General features: G+C 50.3%; 4 protein-coding genes across 6 annotated transcripts in view; 1 reads left to right on the forward strand and 3 right to left on the reverse strand.

Moving 5' to 3' along the window:
* Positions 1–35: 35 nt before the first annotated feature.
* Positions 36–3868, forward strand: MRPS7 (mitochondrial ribosomal protein S7). Its single transcript, XM_032129400.1, has 5 exons — positions 36–117; positions 646–837; positions 1138–1201; positions 2088–2255; positions 3116–3868. Exons 1-5 carry the CDS (start codon positions 62–64, stop codon positions 3335–3337), a joined length of 702 nt encoding a protein of 233 aa, XP_031985291.1. The 5' UTR covers positions 36–61; the 3' UTR covers positions 3338–3868.
* A 157-nt stretch (positions 3869–4025) lies between these two features.
* Positions 4026–8780, reverse strand: MIF4GD (MIF4G domain containing). The gene is made up of 6 exons (XM_032129401.1): positions 8674–8780; positions 6607–6743; positions 6338–6447; positions 5862–6017; positions 5107–5199; positions 4026–4981 (listed from the first exon to the last, which is right to left on the reverse strand). The coding sequence occupies exons 2-6, from the start codon at positions 6686–6688 to the stop codon at positions 4754–4756; spliced, it is 669 nt and encodes a 222-aa protein (XP_031985292.1). The 5' UTR covers positions 6689–6743; positions 8674–8780; the 3' UTR covers positions 4026–4753.
* Positions 6675–18992, reverse strand: SLC25A19 (solute carrier family 25 member 19). Of its 3 annotated transcripts, none has more exons than XR_004243907.1 (9): positions 18905–18992; positions 18474–18619; positions 17813–17968; positions 16958–17128; positions 15988–16171; positions 14702–14832; positions 9814–13504; positions 9094–9205; positions 6675–6743 (listed from the first exon to the last, which is right to left on the reverse strand). XR_004243907.1 is itself a non-coding variant. In XM_032129399.1 (7 exons), the coding sequence occupies exons 2-7, from the start codon at positions 18597–18599 to the stop codon at positions 13304–13306; spliced, it is 969 nt and encodes a 322-aa protein (XP_031985290.1). In that variant the 5' UTR covers positions 18600–18619; positions 18754–18893; the 3' UTR covers positions 9788–13303. The 3 variants fall into 3 exon arrangements, 1 of the variants encoding a protein (XP_031985290.1); XR_004243906.1 differs by lacking the exon at positions 18905–18992 and adding an exon at positions 18754–18893; XM_032129399.1 differs by lacking the exons at positions 6675–6743; positions 9094–9205; positions 18905–18992 and adding an exon at positions 18754–18893 and having other exon boundaries at positions 9788–13504.
* Positions 18993–20144: 1152 nt separating this feature from the next.
* The window catches only part of GRB2 (growth factor receptor bound protein 2), a 50475-nt gene continuing 47345 nt past the window's right edge, over positions 20145–23274 (reverse strand). Inside the window, exon 6 of the mRNA XM_032128810.1 lies at positions 20145–22495. Within this exon, the coding sequence (XP_031984701.1) occupies positions 22310–22495 (186 nt within the window). The 3' untranslated portion in view covers positions 20145–22309. The remainder of the gene's footprint in view (positions 22496–23274) is intronic.

Raw genomic sequence — 23274 nt, forward strand, 5'->3', positions numbered from 1 at the left:
AACTCCGGGCCCGCCCCCGGCCAGGGTGGCCCCGCCCCGCGCGGCCGCGCGCGCAGGGAAGATGGCGGCGCCCAGCGCGGCGGGGCTGGGTTGGCGGCTGCGGGCCTGGCTGCCCCGGTGAGCGGGGAGAGGGGGCGAGGGGCTTCCCGGGGGCGCACGGGCGGCACTGGGGGCTGCGGCCCACCGGGGGAACACGGGCAGCGCGGGGCGAGGCCGCGGGGCGGCTCACCGGGAGCGCACGAGGGGTGCGGGGACGGTGTGCGCCGCACCGGGAGCACACGGACAGGTCGCCCGCCTGTTTTTGCTGGGCTCATACAGGCGTAGAATTATCAAGGCTGGAAGAGACCTTTAAGGTCATGCAGTCCGACCGTGCACCCAGCACTGCCACTGTAATCCCTGAACCGCATCACCCAGCGCCAGGGATGGTGACTCCACCGCCTCCCTGGGCAGCCGCTTCCAATGCGAAAATGTGAAAAAAGGGATAGAACCCCGCCCGAGCTGCTCGCCCCACTGCCACTGATGCCTCTCACATCTAACATGTCGTTCTGAGGCGTGTCCACATCTGTCCACGTCTGTCCAGCTGCATCCCTGTCACGACACAGCGCGTGCCTTGGGTTACAGCCCCGCTTCTCCCGTTCCTTGCAGGATGGTGCCGGTGAGATGGAGCCGCTACAACCCCAGCTACCTGGAGCCAGAAGTGAAAAAGGAATCGTATCAGAAACCTTTAGAGGAGCTGACTGAGGAGGAAAGGGAACAAATGGAGCTTAAGGCTGTTCAACTAATCAAAGCTGCTCCTCCCTCTCTCTCCAGTTCCGTGTTCAGCGACCCCATGATTAGGTCAGAGAAAGCAGCAGCTACTCCTCTCTTCAGAAACGGCTGGGAGCTATGCTGCCCTCCTCGACCTTCACCTGCTGGCTGAATATTGCCTTTTGTTACAGCATAATCCCTATATTCTGGGTTAATCTTTTCCCATCAACCAGTCCATTGTCTTACAGTGATTAGAGATAATTACAGCAGATCTGGCAGCACCCACACTTAACCATGGGAACAACACAAAGGAATGGGGGTGGGGGGCTTATTTCTGTGTGTGATAAAATCAGAATTCATATCAGATCCCATTTGACTTTGTGTTTACAGTAAATTCACCAATATGATGATGAAGAGTGGAAATAAAGTGCTGGCCAGAAGCCTCATGTCTCAGGTAAGAATTCATGTTTCTTCTCACTGTTACGTTAAAACAAGACAAAATGGAAGGCTAGGATGTCAAACTCACTGGAATTGGAAATTACCAGAACTTGGGTGGTCCATCTCTGTGGTCTTGATGTGTTTCCCTCTGCCACACGTTGCTCTCAGCATGATTCCTCTGATAAACCATGGTTTGTTTGATAAAATGTACATTGCCCCACCCTTGTTGGCTCACAGACCAGCAGGTAAGAGCTTCATGGAGAACCTTCTCTTTCCATCCTTCAGTATCCCTGTGTCCTTCTGTACTGCATAAAGCATCATTTTCTCTAAACATCATCTTTCCAGCTCTCTGTCATGCCTTACCCTCTGTATAACTTGCCCTTGAAGTCCCACAAATGTGTCACCTATATGACAGAGCTTTGAGCCTGCTCTGACCCACAGCAATTGGTATTAACTGGTGGTCCCATCTGGTCTCTTCCACCCTTGAAATCCCTTGAAATGGGAACACATTTTACCCAAATGTTTCCAATTGACTGCTGATTCCTTGTTACAGAAGAGCACATGGGCTCTGGGCTCTGGAGTCCAGGCTTTGCAGGGGAGGATGCTCAGTGCACAGACCCCTATTCCAGCCTCCACTTTGTCCCTGCCCTTCCCTGGCTTCTGGCCCGGGTTTGTGCTGCTTGTCCCCCTCACCCCAAATGCAGTGTCTGATAAAACAGTCTGAAGAGCTGGAAGAAGGTGAAGTAAAACTTGAGTTAAAGAATTCCCAATGGGTCTTTGGCCTCTGGGGCTGGAGGACCAGCTGCTCAGGTGAAAACGGGGTGCCTGTAAAAGTGATGTAACATCATGGAGTGGGAGAATCCATCTGCTCTGTATGTCTTCTTTCTTGCCTTTCTTCCAAGACTCTGGAGACCATTAAGAGGAAGCAGCTGGAGAAGTACCACAAAGCTCCAGAAAATGAGAAGGAGACAATTGAATGCAACCCCTACGTTATCTTCCACCAGGCTCTCAAGAACTGCCAGCCCATCATTGGGCTCAGCAACATCACCAAAGGAGGCAAAACCTACCAGGTGAAAGGGGGGCTGGGAGCACATCTGGTTGGGAGAAATTAGGCAGGGAGGCAGATGAACTGATTTCCACCCCATCAGCTCAAGATCTTCTCTCCTTGAAAGAGCCCCTTCGCAATCTGGAATAAACCAGCACCTAGAAACTGTCCAGAATCAGGATCCCCACCTATGAGTATTGTGATTCCCCTGTCACAGAATCACTAAGGTTGGAAAAGACTTCTAAGATCAATCAAGTCCAGCCATTAATCAGCAGCAGTCTCTGGTTCTCTGACTAGATGCGAGGAGAAATACACAGCAAGTCTTTTCCAAGGAGACAGAGATCAGCAGCAAAAGAATTGGTAGTGCTTGGATTACCAGTCCTATCCACTGCACCATGTTGCTTGGGGAGAGGTCCCACAGCCCTGGGGTAGGTCAGCGTGGCAAAATGGGTCACCTAGATCCTGTGGGTATTTAAAACACAAGCAGAACTTGTCTCTGAGTACAGGCTCTGCAACCCTTGGGACCTGAAGGAGAGGTGAGATGTGGAGGTATTTGGAATTAGATGATCTTTAAGGTCTCTTCCAACCCAAACCACTCTGATTCTGTGACTTCTCTGTATTCAGTGCAGGGATGGGGTGACCATCTCCCATCTCTGCTAACACACACCAGCCTGGATCCAGCTCCCAAACAGGCCAGCATTTCCATTTTGGTAGCAGTGGCCAGTTCCTAAGGACAGAGCAGGAGAACTGGCAGGGCTCAGCTGTCGGGAGCGGGTCTGGCTGCAGAGAGCAGCACAGTGAACATCTGCAGGTGCCAGCTGGTGCTGTGTGGCTGCTGGGGAGGAGCAGGTTGCTGATAACTGCCGTGGTTTAACCCTTGCCCAGGTGCCCGTCCCACTGACGGACAATCGGAAGCGCTTCCTGGCCATGAAGTGGTTGATCACCGAGTGCAGGGAGAACAAGCACCGCCGGACAATGATGCCAGAAAAGCTCTCCCAGGAGCTGCTCCTGGCCTTCAACAACGAGGGGCCCGTCATCAAGAGGAAGCACGTCCTGCACAAGATGGCAGAGGCCAACCGGGCATATGCCCACTTCCGCTGGTGGTAGGGACCCTGCATGGGACACGCTGCCACGGCCTGGAGAGCAGAGCCCCAGGGCTGCCAGCCTGGGAGAGGGAAAGGTGGAACATCCCTTGCAGGCAGCTTCTGATCTAACCCAGGGAAAGCTCACACGATCCCCATGAGGTTCTTTTTCTTTGTGCTTGTCTGGATGGGGAAAGGGGGGGTCTGAGTTACCAGCCCCAGCAGGGATGCTCCAGTTATTTCATAATCACTTCCCTGTGAAGACAAGCCTTAGATGTTTTTCTTACAGCAATGCTAAACAAAATCACCTTTCACTCACCTGTTTCCTGGGCATCTGAAAGTATCTCTGCTCCTCAAATCAGCAATGTTTTTGGCTACAGAGCTACGAGCAGAGCTGGATCCTCTTCCACACCATAACCAGCCTTAGAGGGATTAGTACAACAGGCAATAAAAGGCCCTTTTTGATTTTTGGTTCTGGTCATCAGCAACATTGTCTGCACAGATTTGATGGGAATGTTAATAAAACCAGTTTTATGGGAAAGGTTTCCCGATTGCAGACCTTTGTCTCTGTTGCTCCAGCCACCCTGGTTATGTAAAGCCCTGAGGCCCTACACTGGAGCAGAAACTGAGTTATCACAGCTTTAGGGCTTCAGGCAGGAGCAACCCTTCAGTATTGCTCAGAGCTCAGCAGCTGCACAGGGAGAAAGCAGGGCACACATTAATGGAAAACTTTTATTAGAAAAAAATCCTTCAATAGACTGTTTCCTTTCTTCCTCTCCTATTCTTATAAGAAACATACTGTAGCTGAAACTTGAAAAATTCTGAAAAAAAGGTGACAGTTATTGTATAAAACTTACAAATCCCATTCCTGCATGTGCTCAGGGACCTCTCCTGTCACAGGCTGCCCCATGGCAGGTATTCCTGGCTGTAAGAGAGGCTGTGTGCATGCAGGTGCAGCCAGCATGCTGGAGGGAGTCTGAGAAAAATAGCACTTGGTTGAGTTGTTTGTGAGGCCATGATGTGTTCTGTGACCTGTCACAGAGAACCACGTACAACCTGAGCTGGGAGATTTCTCCGCTGCCTCCCACAGCTCTGCTGGCTTTGGGGTGAAGCAAAATGTTCTCAGCCTAAACTGTGCTTTCCTTAACACTCATAGAAAATGCTGGTGTGAGCTAGAAGCCTCCCAAGCCCTTGGCTGGCAGCAGCCCAGTATTAAGACAAAATCAGTGGGAGAACTTGGTGGGTTAAATCTGCACTTTCCACTGCTCTGAACCTCCAAAGTCAGACCAGCACCAGCTGCATCTGACAGTAGGTGTACAGAGGCTCTAGCCAGTATAAATCCTATTTACAGGAAGTGCTAAAAAATTAATGTGAAAAATTCCAACTTGGTATGAAGCTTGCTGGTGAAGGTGCTGGGGACTCCCCTTCTCTGCCGCGGGAGTTAATCCGTCACTTCGCTGTAATAATATTTCTGGGCAGCGTCCGTCATCTTCCAGTCAGCAGCCCGGAACTCGATGATCTCCAGCAGCAGGAGCTGGGACAGGGAGCTGAGCCCCTCCTGCAGAAGGAAGCCATCTCGGAGGAGGGAGAAGAGCTCATCCATCCGCTGGGAATTCATCTTCTCCAGCTGCTCACCGATGCGGTGGAGCTGCAGGACCAAGCAGTCCACCTTCAGAAGGAAGAGCAGATGGCTGAACATAAAGCAATGGAGGCTCCTCTGCACCCCCTGGGCTGTGCTTTTTACAGGTCCTTGGCAGGACAACAGGCACATCAGCAGCTCTTCCCTGCACTCACCTCCTCCTCCTTCTGCAGGCTGTCGGGCTGTGCCAGCCGGAACAGGCAGTCATACACAGGGTTCACCAGAGCCATCATGGGCATGTTGTTCACCTGCAAGGAGAAGGAACATCATCAGCCTGGAGCCAGAAAGGAGTCTGCAGCTATTTTAAATAGTTATTCCCTTGCTGCACTCCAAAGGAGAATGGAGCAGGATTTAGCTGTGCTGTATTAGTGGGATTTACATCAGAGATCAGACATTTGAGTCTCTAGGAAGCAGAGGAGCTGAACAAATGATGTAAAAAACATCTATTTTTAAATGTAAGCAGGTAGTCGTGGGAAATACACCTGTTCCAACAGTATTTTTCCTGCCTGCAGCTCTACTTGCATCATTTTTACATCTACTCCAAGCAGGAATTCAAAGTTCACACACTGCACAAAGGCCTGAAGGCAAACTCCGTCAGCAAACTCCACAGCAACTAAACCAGTGCAATCTGGGACATCTGGGAGCTGGCAAATCGGGATTTCAAACACCAGGTACAAAATGAGGAAGCTGAGACTTTGTGACTGTTCCTGAAGACTTCCTCTGCTTCTCCAAGCCTGTAGGTAGCACGAGCCCTGACAGCATCCTTGTGCGGAGAACCAGCTCTGGCCCCCATGGCCCTGGGGCTCTGTACAACACGCACCCAACACTCCTGCCCTGGTATCCTGGGATGCCCAGGCCCTTCTGGCACTCCAGGCAGCAGCAGCTGGGTGCTCCTGCTCCAGCTCCTCACCCTCAGGTAGTCGAAGATGTTGCAGATGAAGGTGACGTAGCAGATCCAGGCCTGGAGTGAGCGGGTGCGCAGCTCCTCCCTGTCCTTGTACTCCTGCTGCAGCCGGTTCAGCAGGCTCCTCCGGAAGATGCTCTGGCCAACTTGTTTGCTCTCTGCCTACGAGCCCACAAAAGCAGGATGGAGGGATGAAACAGGGCTGCCAGAGGGGCAGGGGGATGCAGAACCACACAGATACCCTGCTGTGATTCCCGGAGAGGCAGAAAAGCTGCAACTCGCTGCCTGTGCCAGCCCACTGCTCCTCTGGATGCTGCCACTGCATGGGGCAAGTGGGAAGAGAGGAGAGAAGAGGGAGAGGGAGAGGAGAGATGGCCAAGGGGTCAGAGCACGTGGCTGGGGCAAAGCCCTTCCTGGCCCAGCCCAGGGACAACCCACACAACACAGCCCAGGTGTTTCGCTGTCCAGACACGAGCTCTCACCTGGATGATGGTGTAACAGATGCGCCCAGCCTCCTTGCTGAACACACAGTCTTTGAGGGACTGGTCCACTATAATGTTGGCCACTTTCTCCAGGTCCACGTTACTGGGGTCTGCAGAGAAGAGAAATACTGTCAGGACGCAGCCCTCTTTGGCCCCTGATTGCTCTGGGGTACCTGGAAAGCAACCAAGGTCTGTGCAGGGCCCGGTACAGTCACGTTAAATGGTGCAGAAACTGTGCGTGGCAGAGGAGCTCATAAAAACCTGCTGACCTTTGAGGGCTGTTTTCAGCAGCTTCTGAGTCTCGGAGTCGAAGGACTGTATTTTGTACTCTTCTTTGCCTGTTTCCCCCATGACTGGTTTCCTCCAAGGGCAAGAGTCAGGGCAATGGATGAGCTAGTGACAGTCCCTGGGGAGGGAGCACACAGAGCTTAGTTGGACAGAGGCAAAGCTTCACCCATTTGCCATTCCACAAATCCCAGGTAGTGCTGGAGCACAGGCTGTTTCCTGACAGCTCCCCACCCCAAGGAAACTCCTCTTTTATTAGGGCACCAACTCCAGCCCTAGATCCAGGCAAATCCTCATTCCCACATCTTATAAAGCCTTGTTTCCTACCAGCTGATGATAGAACTTCATCTTCAGAGTCTTTATATTTTTCTGATATATGTTACAGGCAAAGCAGACCCAAAATATACCTATCTCACTTCAGAATATTTCCCTGTGGCTGTATCACAGGGAAGCACACACTGCTCCCTTGGGCCTTGGAAACACCAATTCAGCTGCTTTCTTACAAAAATCTAGCAAGAATCAAAGCCAGCACAAAAGCATCCAACACATGCTCACCAGAGCACCTCTCCTGCACCAGAGCCAGGCTCCCTCAGTTCCCAGCACAGCACAGCAAACTCAGCAGCCAAATCCCCAACAGCAACAGCTCCCATCCCATTCCTCTGCAGTCAAGCACTGCTCTGCAGCACCAACAGTGCTCCTAACTAGTCTCTAAATTGATTTTCTTCTGCTTCGTGACACAATGAAGACAGCAAGAGGGTACGCACGGCACAGAGAGAAACGGCTTGCTCACACAGGATCTGCTGGATGGAAATGCAGGGCTGGCCAGACCGACAGCACAAACACGAGAAGGCAATCAGCCAAATGAGTTTTGCCAGCTCGTCGAAATTCTTCGGCCATTACTCACCCCCCTCTGCAAACAGGTCCCTACCCAGATCAAAGCCCAAGAGCCTTTAGGGGCATGGGACAGGTACAGTGGGCAGACCCTTCACACACAGCACAACAGTTACTCACAGCAGAGAGCAGCCATGGGGGTGACCACCTGCCGACACTGCTCTCGCACTCAAAGCTCTCACCTACCCGGGGACTGGCACACGGGTTTCTTTCCCAGGTGGATTCACCAGCAGCTGGGTGCCCTCCGTGCCATGCCTAGTTGGCAAACACGTTGCTAGCCGACCTCTCGTCTCTCTGCATGTGGACTCATGCCATGCTGCACTGCCAGTGGAGCAGCCCGAGATCACCAGCAGCCCCGTGTCCCACCGGCAGCATCTCCACGCAGAAGGAACCTGGCGAGAGCTCAGTGCCTCACGCAGCACAGCGGGAAGCGCCCGAGCCCGTCTGGCAGCGTCTGTACCGCCGCTGCCCAGCCCCTCTCCCGAAGCTTCCGTCCCCACGGCTCCCTGGGATGGCCACGGCTGCTTTGAACTGCTGTGCCAAATAACCCTGCCTAGAGCAAACCACAGCGTGTGAACACCGAGCCAGCCAGGTCTCGTCAGCACTAGAGACTCTGCTGCCAGCACCTCCTCGTCTGAAGGGCTGGTAGCAGTGGATGACATGGGGCACCTGTAGGCACCGACTGCTCCTCTGCCACTGGCCCCTGCTAAACGAGCCGCCCCGGGGACTGACACAGTTGGAGTAGGCACCCTCAATGTGCCGGTGATCCATCAGCTCAAGTGCCAGGGCACCTATGACCCGCGGGGTCACACCTGGCCGTATGGGCTGAACAAGTCCTGACCACTACAAGGAGAGAGAGCAGTGCAGAGTCTCCTCTGCCACCCCATAGTATCTGCCCCAGGGGCTCTGCCAGCCCCCGGGACTCCCATCCCATCCCCGCCGAGCCGCACGTGGAACTTCCCAGCGCCGAGACGCCTCTTGCCCGGGGCAGCTGGACCACCGGAGCCCCCAGGAACCGCCGCCGCTGCCTCCCGTCGCTCCAACCCCGCGGCTGGCACAAGCCCAAGGGCCACCGGACGGAGGGACAGGCGGATCCCGGGGAAAGCAGCCCCCGCGCTGCCCCGGGCCGGGCAGGGGGAGCCGGGCGCAGCCCCACCGACCTGCCGGCCGCCCCCGCTGTGTCCTCCGGCCGCCGGGGCATCGCCGGCACCTCCCGAGCCCCGCGCCCTCCCGGCACGGCCCAGGTTTCCTCTTAGGTCATTTCCTCGCCCGAGCCGGGGGAGGGACGGGCCGGGACGGGCGGGGGAGTGGCGGCAGCTGCGGCAGCGCCACCGCCTGCGAGCGCCGGGGCACGGCGGGCTGAGCCCCGGGTACGGCCGGCTGCTCCTCGGGAAACTCCCGGGGGCACGGGCGGCTGCCCCTCCAGACACCCTCCCGCGCACGGCCGGCTGCCCCCCGTTCCCCTGGACACCCCCAGGCACAGGGGGCTGCTCCCGGGTGCCTCCCCAGACACCCCCAGGGCACAGCCGCTGCTTTTCCGACTCTCCCCCCGCCCCCGGCAGGTCGCGGGCAGCACTCACCCCTCTGTCCTGGTCCCCCGCGGGGCTGTCCCGGCGCTCTACGGGTGATAACGGCGTGAATTCCGCCCTTCTCTCCGGGCCAGGGCAGGCTGCAGCCGAGTGGTATTAAAAACTGAGTAGAAAAAAGTCAGGAAAGGGGAGATGCACTAAACCAACGCATTGCAACAAGAGCTGAGTATGGTATAACACACTTCACGTTTTTCCTCTCAAATCTCAACCATTTCACGAGGGAAGACCCCGCAGGGGGTGAAGCCTTCACAGCAGAGCAGCCAGGCTGCTGAAACCAGAGAATGGCTGAGGGAACACAGAACGGTTTGGGAACATTCTTGCTAGCACTGCATGGCCTGGCTGAATACAAAGCCTGAACTCACCCACCGAGGGTGTGAGGCTCAGAACTGGCCACCACAGTTCCAAAAGCCCCTCCAGGACACAGCAGTGGGACTGGGCTGCACAAATCCCCCTCGGCCGATCCCTTTTGGTGCAGTTCTCAACAGCGATACCCAACACAGAGGGTACCGTTCTGCCTACTGCTGAGGAGCATCCACAAGCAGGCAGTGGGAAGGGAAATCCAAAAGGCTCCTGTTGCCCCACGCTCTGGGCCCTGATTATCCTTCCCTTCAGGAAGGCCACGCTGTTCCTGCGGGGTCCAGCATAGGCACAAAGAGGATAGGAATAAACCAACTGCAGCCAGACATGTACATAACAAAATATTTAATGTACCTTGTCTCAAAGGTAGGCACACACTGTGCGTGTTGTGCTCGGACGCCTTCAGGAAACAGCAGCTGCAAAATATCCACTCAGGCAACACAGCAAAATGCCACAGTTACAGTTTCTACATCACAAGAGAAACTTAAATCCAAATTAAATACGATCCATTCCAGTCCCGACTGTAAAACATTAATTTCTTGTCAAAAATGATGCTGTGCAGCTCTGGATGAGCATCCTGAGAGTGGGACTGTCCTAGGAAGTCGGTGAGGCAGCCATCGCTGCAGGAAGCAGCATGTTCCTCGCAGATCTTGTGCGTACGAGGCTGGCTCAGTGCTGTGGTGGAGCTGCAAACAACCACGGCACAACTCCTCGCCTGTGCTCTGCCTGCTAAGGAGCTTTTGGACGTTCTGATGGTAAAAGGCACTAGAAGAAAACAAACGCAACTGCTGAGCAGCTTGTGAGGTGAACTGCAGGCAAATCCCTGGTGATAGGATTAGCTTGGAAGGAAATCCCAATGGCCAAAACTGGCCAAGTCTCACAGCGAGGCACTTGCTGCGTTGAGTCACTTCACACTAAATGGGAGGGCGCAGCTTCCAAGAGCAAATCTGTGCCAGCACATGGGAGAACAAGGTGACCACAGATCTCTCACCTCTCCTGCTCCTCTAATTTTAAGAAATTTAGCTCCTAACAGCGTGCATTTCGGCAGAGCAGCATGACAAATAAGACCTGTCCTCCTAGTGCTTCATTCAGCCTCAATCCCGCAGAGAAAACAACATTCCTCTTAGAGTGCTTTCCCCAGCAAAGTGCACATGAGAAATCTGTGAGGGACAGGTGCAGCTGATCAGAGGTGAATGATGAAGTGACTGTTGGATGCAGCTCCTAATATTGTTGAGGTTTTCATGTCTTTCTCCCTCTCACTGGAAGCCCAGATGCCTTTATGGGCCTGCAATATTTGTGACTCGCAGCCCAAAGTCCTGCGACCAGAGAGTGTCTCTTCCACAGCCTGGGCCAGACAGACACAACTTGAACTCCGGCTGTGCCATCTGTTGGGTGGAGGCAAGCTCAGTTAATGCAGAGTGGAGGAAAAAACTACCCCAGAGAGGAAAAGCTGCTCCATACTCTCCAGCACTACCCTCTCTGTGGAGCAGCCAAGCTGCCCATGCCCATCACCCCAAACTCCACAGAAGCCTCGAGGAACGTCATCTTAGCAGAGCACAGATCTTCCTGTTCTTTCCCACTGCTGAGTTCCCAACCAGTTTCCCCCTATTTAGTGCAGTTTAACAGCAGCTCTTTGACATAAAGTGGAAAACAAGTCTTGCAATGTTTAGACAGGACGGATGAGTCCCCATTTCCTAAGGAAGCCTAGGTCAGCACTGAACATTTTCTGCTGTGGCCTGTCCCTGCTAACCATGACGACATTCCTCTCACCAGCAACAAAAGACAATAACAAACCCAACCTGTTTGTGTCTGTTTTGAAAGGACACATTTCTCTCCCTCAGAAGGATGTCATGAGGCTGAGTTCATTACTCCTTATGATGTCTTTCCAACAGCAACAGGTGAACAATAAACAAAGGCTAAACATTGTTAAGAAGATTTTGAGGAATCTCAGCCTAAATAACACAGGAAAATGCCAACAGGATTGAGGTGCTTGGAGAAACTCACTCCACATTTTCTGCATTGTCTCCTCTAAACAAAACAGCCATTTTTAGAGTACATGCAGCTCTCTCTGCCTCTTTAAGACTCACATATTGGCCTCCTGCCTGACACCAACACTGCTCAATGAACTTAATTTTACGCAGCTCAGTCACCTGCAGTGAAACGGCCACTTTGTACTCCAAGATCTCAAACCCACAGCAGACACAAAGTTATTTGGCCTGGATTTGCAAGGAATTTCTCCAGATACCTCAGCCACCAGTGAAACAGCTGTTCTCTAAAAACAGCCTCTCACAATAGCTCAGGATAAGTGAGCAATGCTGATATGCTCAAAATCGCCAGGAGAAGTTGCGTCAACGGAATGGAATTGGTCACACTGGAATTTGGCCAGACCATTTGGGATTAACACCCTGAATACTGCAAAAGAGCTGGGAAAAGCTCTGTGTTAAGAGAAGAACCATCAAACCATCCTCCAAATAACTGCAGTGCTCTGCCTTATCCACCCCTCGCAGATGACTAACGTGCTTTTGTGGGCAGGGTTCAGAACTCTGCCTTCCACACAGTCCAACCACACCCTGCTAGGCTTGAAAAAACACAGAATAAAAGAGGAGGAAGAAAGTAATTTTCCTCTTTTCCACTGTTACATAAATCAGAGTTGTTGGTAGGTTGTTTTGTTGGGATTTTTAACCTCTCATAAAACCTTTGAAACTCCAGAAAAAAACCACTTTTCCATCTCTAATTCAATCACCCATGTGAAACACCACACTCAGCCAACCAATTCCCATTTGATGTTCATTCCTTTCACTTCAGCAAATCTTGTCAAAACATTTTCATCTGCTAGCACCAGTATGGGACTGAGGTTCTGAAATACAGAAATACTTGCTAGACACAAACGTGCTCAAACGTGCTATATTAAATAAATAATAATAAAAATACTACTAGTTTCCACAGGACTTTCCCTTCATTATTTAGAGTAATTACTTCTTAACTCTATACAGCATTAGTTTACTCACTGCTTTGAAGCAAAGAACCCTGAAGTAAGAATTGGGTTTGTGCATTGAATCCCATCAGAGTGGGGCTCTTAATATGCAGGTTTGCTTGTAAAAAGTGTGAGTGAGGCACTGCAAACCTCTAAGATATGTATGGCCACACACGCAGGAAGTGAAATGGGAATTCAGGATACAATCAAGCTGACTGGAGTTAAAGGAAGAACAAGTCTGGTCCACAGCATGATCAGAGAAGATGCTGTGTTTAAGATGACAGAGAATGCACAGCCAGCAAGTGGTGACCAAGAAGCAGCAGCTGGCAGCAAAGGAAAGGAAAACAGAGGGTCTGTGTACTAACGTGGCTTTACCCGACTTCACAGCAGCAGGACAGAGTGACCTGTGCAACACTGAGACAAGAATCTGGTGCAAACAGCAGGCACAGAGCAAGGGAATAAAGCTGTGCAGATGCAGTGCTAGGAAGTGGTGTTTGGCTGGTTAAGCAGCACTAGGCTGGGCCAGGATCCCCACTCTGGGATCCAGGGCGAGCTCAGGGATTCACCAGCTTTATGGGTGCCTTTCCAGAGCACAGGCCTTGCTAGGGAGTGGTCTGTTGGTTCCCCCTCTCCCCACTGAATGTGCACTGATATGAGAGGAGACAGAAGAAAAGTGCTCTGTTGAACAGCTTCCAGCCAAGCAGCTCAGTGTCTCCAGCAGAACTGCAGTCGCCTTCTCCTTCTGCTTGGTCCCAGGAGGTGATTCCCCACAGGATGGGGGAGCTCCGACATTTCCAACACGCTCGTGACAGAGCAGGGCCATCAGTCTCCCCTCCTGAGGAGAACAGCAGGCAGCCACACACATCCCTTTCAGCCTTCCTTCCTCCTTGTGCTCTCGGGGCTCTTCAGGGCGCACAGGAGGCCGCAGAACAGCTCATACCAAAAGAAGATGAGGCCAGTGGAGAAGGCAGCCTTCAGTAAGCTGGGAGAGAGGCCCTTGAAGAACCCACCTGGGCCCTCCTCTTGCATGATCTGCCTCATGCAGTCCAGGAGACCCCCGTACGTCCGCACCTGGGAGAGAAATGGCAACAAGGTTAAACAAGAAAACTTCAGGACAAATGGAAAAAACCACAAAGATCTCCAAACTATACCACAGAAACATTATCTTGACATGCAGCCTGGAGATGCCTTTCTGGATAATATTAAAACTAACTGAAAGTTTCAGAGACAGTTTAGAGAGAGCAGGATAGAGGAAATGTACACATTTAGGGTCAGCAATGGTTTATGCACATCATTCATTGAATGGCTGTAAAACCTCTGCATGCAACAACAGCATGACTTTAAATTTATGGCACAGGTTTGTGAAGTCATTATTTCAGATTGTGCGGCTGCTGTTTTCTATCCCCTTCACTCTCTAAGAAGGGACAATTTTTGAGTTTTCTGACAGAAAGAAAACACAGTTACAGCACTTAGAAGTTTCCAAATTAGCTGTCTGCATGTCGTTGTGTTACACTGTGCAGTTTTAACATCTTGTGACACATCAATGCTAAGAACAAATTCTGTATCTCACTGCAAGAGGAAAAGCATCCAATGCAATGGGCTGAGACATCCAAATCCTATTCCAGAATTTCTTATGGTACAGACTGATTTCCTTCTCAGATCCAAGGAATTTTAAGGAAAAGAGAAAATTTCCACGTTTCATGGAAAAAAAGAGAAAGTTCCTTGAAAGATCTGTATTTGTCTTCAAGTGTATTTCAAGGTGGTAACAATGGTGCTAAAGAACACCAGAGTATTTAATTAGCTTTGAATTTCAGGCCATTTTCATACAAAAGACACACGCTGAACACTTGGTGCCTATTCCTTGCGCCAAAATATTAATTGCAGAAGAGGAGCCTGACAGCCAAGTGACCCCAGCACAGAGCCAGTGTCATCCTCTGCTAGTAATTGGTTCTGGATCAGAAATACCAAGCTGCAACTAGAAAAGTAAAGTAAATCAAAACCCCCTTTGCCTGCCTGACTCACCCCCAGCTCCAAGACATAGTTGATGGAGAGGGATGACAAGCCAGAGCACAGGTATGTTGGACAGTGTCATAAAATAAACCCAGTATGTTCATGCATAAATTCACATTATTAACGAGACCAATGCTCAGTGGCAGCTCCCAACCCCAACATGAACTCAACAGGTACCACTGGTGGATTGTCACTGCATTCCAGTGCACTGGACTAGCTCCATTCTCAGGAAAATCCACCACTTCCAACATTTCTCACCTGCCCAAAGGCTGCCCGAGCATCCTCAAAGCCACCCACTTGCAGTCGCTTTTTGACCACATCCAAAGGGTACGTGAGGGTTTTGCTGACGACTCCAGCACAGCTGCCACAAACAAGGTTTTTAACATTGCCTGAGAAGCAAAAAAGGAAAAGCACAGCAATGAGGGAAAAGAGAGGATTAGCAGGGAATTCTGATTAAAGATCATACAAGGTAAGTTAAAAATCACTTTTCACAAGAAGTAAGGTCAAAAAAGTCCTTTGAAGTTACATCACCTCTTCTGCATAGTTTGGGCCAAAGAATCTCAAGCTCTATTTTTTCAGGGTTGCAGTGTCTGTTGGAATCAGAGGACCAGCTCCTCTTGGTCCATTACACTGACTAATGGTTTTGCTCTGCTCAAAAAACCCCAATCTCCAGTCACCAGACAACTTGCTGACAGTGGATGGAAAAGTTTTCATGCCCCGCCCCAGTAAAAGCCTGATCACTGGAAATCTTGCACCCCTGACTGCTCAGGCTGATTTATTCTGGACTGGAATGTCACAAGCTGACACTGCCTGATGATTTCAGAGGCTTGTGGGAAAGGAGTTCTGTATTAGACTCTTTCCTGATAAACACGAGCCCCCAGCACAAAACCACCATCAGCCTCTGCCACCTACAATTAAATATGCAGACACGACATTGAAAAGTCTAGTTCCTCTGCTGAAGAGATTCCATTGAGGAACAAAGCCAGGCTGCTGCTGCATCCCTCTCTCTCAAAGAGGCACAGGTATCTAGAACTGCCAAGATGACAGGTTGCATCAGGATGAGGTTCTCTTGCAATGGAGCTAGAAACCAACATAAAAACATCAAATCAAGAGCCTAGCAGCTTTAAAGAAGACTAAATAAATCCTCTTCTCTAATAGCTGTGCTGGAATTTGCAGGCAGATTTACTAAGGAAATCCTGTCCCCACAGCACTAATGAAACAGAGAAGGGTTATGCCAGCACTGTCTTCCCACAGTATCAGTAACGTGACACTGCTCAAGAAAGAGCACCTGGCCTGTGACACTTCACTTTCCCATCCACCCACTTCCATCACGGTTATTCCACAATGGAAGCTGTTTGTGAACTCCATTGGACTTAATGTGGCATTTCGGTGCAGGGCTAAGAATGAGAGGTGGGAAATTGAGATACTTTTCAGATGTTGCACCAAAAAACGTGAAAGGACTAACAGAGCTTACATCAGTCACACAAACCAGCATTCATCCTCTTTCTCTCCTGACTGCAGCCATCACTGTCCCAAGTTCCTACCTCCATTCTTTCCTTCAGCTGGAATCACACATTTGGAAAACTGCTGCAGGATGTTGTAGAAGAAGAACTGGAGACCAGCATATGGGAAGATAGCAACGAGTGTGGGGGTCAAACCTCTGTAGAAAGTCCGAGGCCCTTCTGTCTGGTACATGGTCACCACTGCATGGCGAAGGTTGCGGTAGATCTGGACAACAAGGAAGAGGCTGAGTGACTCTCCAGTGAACTTAAAACCAGCAAAACAAAGGTCAGGTCATTTCCCAGCAATGGGTATAGGAATTTCCCACTGCCCAAAATACAACTGACTGTCCTCAGCACAAAGTGATGAGCAAGGTGATTTTCCACACCCTCAGTGTTCTGTGCTAAGCCCTTGTGACTTACAAGAAACAAGGCACAGAGCTGAGTCCTGAGACCAGCTACATCACAGACATGACTATTTTTCTTTTAACAGCACTTAACTCCTGCAACACAGTTCATATACAGGCAAAGTACAGAAATGGCTCTGGTAAAAATCGATCTCATTATTACAGACCTATTTAGCACAGAGACCAATTTTTGTGTAAATAAGAACATGAAGCACAGGTGAAAGGTGACTGGTTTCAAGTATCATCCCCATCATTATCTAAACATGACTCTCTGCATGTGGAAAGTTTCAAAAATGCAATGTTCAACACCCTGGGGAGTGGGTTCTATAAAAGGTCAACAGCGAAAGCAAAACTGAGTTATCCTGTTAAGGACGGTTTCTCCTTTCTGGATCACCTGTCAGGATCAGAAGCAGCAAAACACAATTAGGAAAGCTGTGTCAACAGCACAGAGGATAACTGGGCAACAGTGCAAACACTGCCTGTAACAGCACCTGCTCCTTCATTTTAACCCACATGCTGCATGTACTTTCAAACCTCCTGCATCTTCAGACCCGTGAAATATTGCCACTGCTATGGATGACAATTCCAACACGAATGCTAAGCCTCACCTTTGGCTCACCCTGGGCAGCAAAGCGGGTGCGCAGCATGTCCACAGGCTGGACTGCGACCGTGGCTGTGCAGGCAGCCAGGCCCCCGCACACCAGGTGCACCAAGGAGTCGCGGGCGTTGAAGGAGGTGACGTTGTGCACCAGCTCTGTCAGGCTCTCAAACACCATGAACTTGCAGAAACAAACGCACACTGGTCAGGAAGCCGATCCTTAGGACTCACAGAGGTCTCCCACTCTTTCATTTCACCAAGAGCTCCACCCCCCCCACTTGTTACCACCTTCTCTGTCCTTCAAAAGTCCTCCCCAACCTGCAACGTGTAAAAATCACTAAGCAGCGCGGGGAATGCTTGGGATACTCTAGTGTCTAACACTTCTGATAATTCTTGCATTTAGAATCGTGAAAAACTCATTTTAATGTTCTATGTATCCAGAAGAGTGTTCACCATGTCACAAATATGCAGTCCTTTACCCTTTCAGCCACTGCTCCTAAAACTGTTGTTAATGTTTACAAATTAAGCATAACAATGCTGTGTAAAACACCCTCATCAGCTTCACTGATTTTCTCCTAACAAGCCCTGACCAGAAGCAAAATACTGCCCAGGCTTGGGGCATGAACAGCTAAGCCAAGTGTCAGGAGCAGAGAAGGTTTATCTACGATACCAGATACAGACAGAGCTCAGTTTGCTCTCGCCGTGCTCCAGTCTGTTCAGCAATCTCAGGAATATTAACTTAGGAATTATACACCAGTTTTAGACAGCTACACATCCTTCCCACTCCTGAACACAGCCGGTCTGAGGGAGCAGAGCAGTGTCCTGTGTACATACACTTTGCCCAGGTGATGCCTGGTCGCCTCACCTGAACGGCTCCAAAGCCAACAGAAAGGAACTGAGCGGGAACATGGCCCTTCCAGAAGGCTGTCAAGCCCTCCTCCCGGAAGATGCGCTGCACAGCTTGCAGGATGCCGTGGTACTTGGCCGCGGGGTTTCTGGAGGAGAGCTGCTCGATCTGGAGCTGGAGGAAACGGCAGAAAATATTTTCAATGTCACCCTTCAACATTGGTTCAAGCGTCCAGTTCAGGAATTCACAACCCTGTCAGCCAGCCAATGCTAAGGGATGACATTCTACCCTCCCACAGAATCACAGTCAAGATCTGACTGGGATGTTATTTATGAAGGGTTCTAAAAGAATAAAAACATCCATGAACACAAAGAAACAGGAGGGGATGATGGTGAAATTCAGTCAGATAGTGGAAGTCATTCACAAAAGCAGAGAAAGAGAGCGAACTATGAGAAACACAAGATTCCATTCCCACACAAGTTAAGTTATATAAATAGAAGTTGTGGACACAGGATAGCCCTAATTCCTTGCATAACCTGTACACAACGTAGGTGAAGGCTGACGAGCGGATTTAGTGCTCTCTGGTTGCACAAGTGACCTGTTCACCCAGGACACGATCAGCTCTGCTCCCTGACAGGCTCATTCATCCTTGCCCCAGGGCACGCCGCGAGTGAGGTACCTGAAAGCGGATCTTGAGGACATCCAAGGGGCTGACAAGGACCCGAGTGACCAAGCCAGACGCTGATCCTGCTGCAGCCGCTTCCGCCGTAGACACGCACTTGGCTTCGGGGTCGTAACCCACCATGCCTGCCGGCTGTCCTCAGCCTGGGCAGGGGCACAGGGGCAGTGATTCCCCCCACACCGAGCCGACAGCCCCTCCCCCCTCACAGAGCCCCCATCCCACAGACCCCTCACGCCAAGGCCCACAGCCCCCTCCTCACTCCAAACCCCCTCCTCACCCCATGGGACACACAGACGCCCCTCTCCACCACTCCCTCTGCCCCGCAGCTGCCGGCCCCGCCCGTGGCAGCCACCGGCGGGGAGTCCAAGCCGGGCCCGGTGGGACCGGGGGTGTCCAGCCCTGGGCCGCCCCGCGCCGCGCCGCCTCACCCGCTGCCGCCAGCTCCGCACTGCGCCTGCGTGCCGCGGGGGCAGCTGGGAGATGTAGTCCCGGGAACGGCGCCCGCGCCGGCCCCGCCCGGAATCCGCACCACGCGCAGGATGGGGCGTTCACAGAACCACGGGATCTACGGGGCTGGAAAAGACCCGAGCCCATGGAGTCCAGCCTGTGATCCAACACCACCTTGCCAGCCAGACCATGGCACTGAGTGCCACATCCAGTCTTTCCTCAGACACCTCCAGGGACGGTGACACCGCCCTGGGCCGCCCGTTTCAATGTCTAATCACCCTTTCCATAAAGAAATTCCTCCTGATCTCCAACCTAAAGTTCCCCTGGTGCATCTTAAGATTATGTCCTCCTGTCACTTGTTACCTGGGAGAAGAGCCCGACTCCCACCTGGCTGCACCCTCTTGTCAGGGAGTTGTAGAGAGCAAGGTCACCTTGATCTTCCCTTCTCCAGGTTAAACAACCCCAGCTCCCTCAGCCACTCCTCATCACACTTGTGATCCAGACCCTTCCCCAGCTCTGTTGCCCGTCTCTGGTCCCACAAGCCAGGGCTGTGAGAGGGGAAGGTCAGCACATGGCACACACAGCCCTCAGCACTGCTCCCACCACCACCACAGACCAACAAACCTTCTCTTGTCCCTATGGCACAGGGGAAGCAAGAGTCTAAGCAACCCAAGGTACAGTAATTCACCACTTCGAGCAACATATTCTGCTACAGCATTCCAAAAAAAGTCGAGCGCTTCAAGCCACACCGTGAATTTTCCAGTGACTTCTGGCACAAAAAAAGAGAAAGAACTAATCATAGGAATATCCAGGCATTTCCACCATGACATCATCAGTATTTAAGCATAATAACTAAGAGCAACTGTTAAAAAACCACTCAAAACTCCCATGTGGGCCTTTTCCTATTGTATGTTAAAATTGGCTGTAACATTCACGCCCACAGGCACTTTCTGACCACTTACAAAGGCTGGGGAAAAGCTGCAGAGAGCTGCCCACACACCTTGTTAGCACAACAGAGCCATTCTTCCTTCGGTAACAGAAGTGAAAACAATCTGCAGGGCCCTGATAGAGCAGAGCCAAAGCCACAACAGCCTGAGCCTGGCTGCTGTGCTTACATCAGCCCAACATCCACCTCTCCCTTTTAGCAAAAGGCTCCAGAAGTGTCTGAACTACAAGCTCAGTCATACCTCGGTCAGTTAACTGAAAATAACAGACAGATGCTCAAGTGAAGAATTCAATGTATATTTATTATTCACAGTTAATTACTATCTACCAAATGCTGCTGCAGAGTTAAAGGATTAAGTACATAGGCCTTTTTTTTTATTTAAACACGGAATTTTTTTTTAATATATATACACACACAAGACATATGTCTGCAAGGCTGCATGATATACACCAATTCCAAAATAAGGAAACAATCAAATGGTCCAGGTGTAGAATGCCATAGATTCCTTTTCCAATCACTTTACAAAGTGGGAAGAAAGTGAGTGACAGCTAGCAAGGAGAGGGGGAGAAAGTAATACTCTACAGGGTAGCTCTCTCTTTCATTTGCTGGAAAATTAAAGTGTAAGGCAGAGTCCATCTCATGAGTAAAACTTTTGTAACACTTAGTACAAAAAAAGGCACCCTCCAACAAAAGATTGCCCGTGCTGAGGCAGGGCGGGAGGAGATCTCCGCTGCAGGTTGGGATGCGTTGGTGGGGTGAAGGGATCCAGCCAAACGGCCACCGAGGGAAAAAACGCAACTGAAGATTGGCACAGAGAGCGCTGCGGGCTGATTGCTTTCCTTCTGTCCAATTTAATGTCACACTGCTCTGGCGAGGAGCAAAGGGCCACCAGAAACGCCCCGGGGGTGCAGGGTGGGGAGAACAGTCACACACAGCCTGCTGTGAACGGGAGCGGGCGGGGAGCTACTTCAACAGGAACACTGACCTGAGGAAGGAGGAGAGACTGAAGAACGGGGATGCCAACTCCACTTCTCAAGAGCAACGACTGCAAATACTGCCTATCCAGGCCGAGGAGACAGGCTGATCACATGCATCACGTAGAAACATTCACTAAGAGCGTAAAGTTTTTTTCAAGCACTATTTCTTGAGGTTTCTCTGCATTATGAAGTTTTCCACCAAAGGAATGTACATTTTGTAGGACATCTCAGGCCTATTATTTCTCAAATTCCCCCCTTAACCCTCCCTCCCCAAAATATTCTTCCTCATTTTCCCTGACCATAACTTTCCCCTTTCTGTTACTTCTTCTGAGGCTCCTGGTTGCAGCTCTCCACCTCTGAGCAGCCTAAGTTGCCACTTGAATGCCTTGATTTTATCTTCCTTGGAATAAGGGAAGTTGAACAATAAGACAAATCTGAAGATTAAAGCTCCATCTCTGTTTGTAGATTTTTCTCAAGTGTCCATTGATAAAACCACCCTCCTTTGCCCCCTTCCCCCAAAGTATTTATTTACACATAGGCAGAAAAAAAAAACCCTCTGAAAAGCTCTGGACTGTCCTTTTAACTTAAAAAATAATAAAAAAGAAAATAAGGGAAAGGCACTATGGAAAAAATTACAGAATGTGCTCAACCGTACACCTTTAAGAAAAAACAAAAAAGCTGTCAGCACAGCATTAATAGACTTCAGCTGTATGTTGGAGTTTCTCAAAGCAGCTCTGTGACTCAAAAGAAAAAAACAGAACAAAAAGCCACACAGCTCTTCTCCCTTCCTCTGTTTGGAAGCTGCTGAGCTTCAGAAGAAAGTGCCAAAGGAGAAGAGACAATAAAAATTAGATTAACACCTCATCTTTCCCAGGCGAGAAATGCTGAATGTTGAAGGCAAAAGCAGAGACTGATGATTTTTGTTTTTTTTTAAAGGCAGGACTGTAGATTTGGTTCTTCTCTCATGTCCCTTCATGTCAAATGAAGACCGTTTGCAGAGAGAGAAAATACCAGCAGAGTTTCTCCCTTTTCCTTTAACTGCATGGCTAGGACTTTATATGGCATTAAAACTTCATGCACTGATGGACAGAGGAGGAGGGGGAAACAAGAAGAGTTGTGGTGGTGAGACCTTAAGTGACCTTAAAACACTCATTTGCAACAAGAGTGAATAAAGGGGGATAACCCAGGAGCAGCTGAGGAAATTCGTTATTTTCATTTTTTTCTCTCTCTCTCTCCTTTTTTTATTTCCTTTTTTTTTTTTCTTTAAGATAAGTTTTGGTGTGTAAGTTGAACTCTTCCCCCCCGCCCCTGAAGTTCCGTACTGAGGGAAGGAGGATCACCTCACGGTGAAAGGTGACTCTGGTTTTACCGCCGTGTGATTTTTAGGTCACTGGCTGCAGTTAGGCTCTGTATGTGTATTTACTGTTTCTCTGGTTTCCTTAAATAATCTCTAATATTTATCTCTAGATGTTCCGGTTCACTGGGGTCACGTAGTTGCGTGGGAACATGCCCGTCTGTCCACGGCACGCTCCCTTCCACCAGTTGGGGTCAGAATTGTCAAGGACTTGGATAAAGTCTCCACGATGGAAGCCCAGCTCTCCTTCCTCTTGGGGATCAAAATCAAACAGAGCCTGAACGTATGTTGGTTGCTGAAAGGGGAAAGAGAAACATACACACAGTGAGAATCACCCACGGCACTCCAGGCACCTGCTCCCGCAGGCAGGAGCTGCTCTTACACCACAGTTTAACAATAAACATTTGGGCTGTTCCCTTTCCCTACAAGCCAGCTGCCAACAGCTGCAACAAGGTGCTAAAACAGCAAAGCACAGGCTATAGAACACCTCAGAAAAAAGTCAAGCTTCTGTGAAAGAGCTGAAATAGAGCAGATGATTCTGATGTTTTTCTAGTATTTTTCATTCTGTGGCCTACTGTAAATCTGTGCTCTACTGCAATACAACAGTCTTGCTGCTTACTTGTCCTGTTTTCGCCAACTGACAGCACAAATATTACCGATCTACACAAAGTTCCCCCTAAAAACTGGATGTTGGTATTTTACACATTTTTCTTAACTCTTCTGTCACAGAACATTTTGCCTGGTCAGCAAGTCTTCCATTCTAAAGGAAAAGCTAACAGTTCATTTAAAATACATTTGCAGTCTTAAAACTGTGAGGCCAGGAAGGTCTCTTCATGGTTGTCCTTTTCAGCCAGCTGTTTTCTCACTCTGTTTATCCCCAACCTGGCAGTGCAGAGCCAGGTGCTGAGTGCAGACAAACTGTGACAAAGTTGCCTGTGGCACCTGCAGCAGCACCAATTCCACACCCCTTGTCTTCAGGCTAGAAACAGAATGCTGTATGAGGAAGCAAAAGGATTTATCCAGAACTGACAAAACATGCAGTTACATGAAATACAACACTCTGAATGACCTGGA

The sequence above is a fragment of the Corvus moneduloides genome, chromosome 19 (assembly GCF_009650955.1).
Source record: "Corvus moneduloides isolate bCorMon1 chromosome 19, bCorMon1.pri, whole genome shotgun sequence".
NCBI classification, from domain to species: domain Eukaryota; kingdom Metazoa; phylum Chordata; class Aves; order Passeriformes; family Corvidae; genus Corvus; species Corvus moneduloides.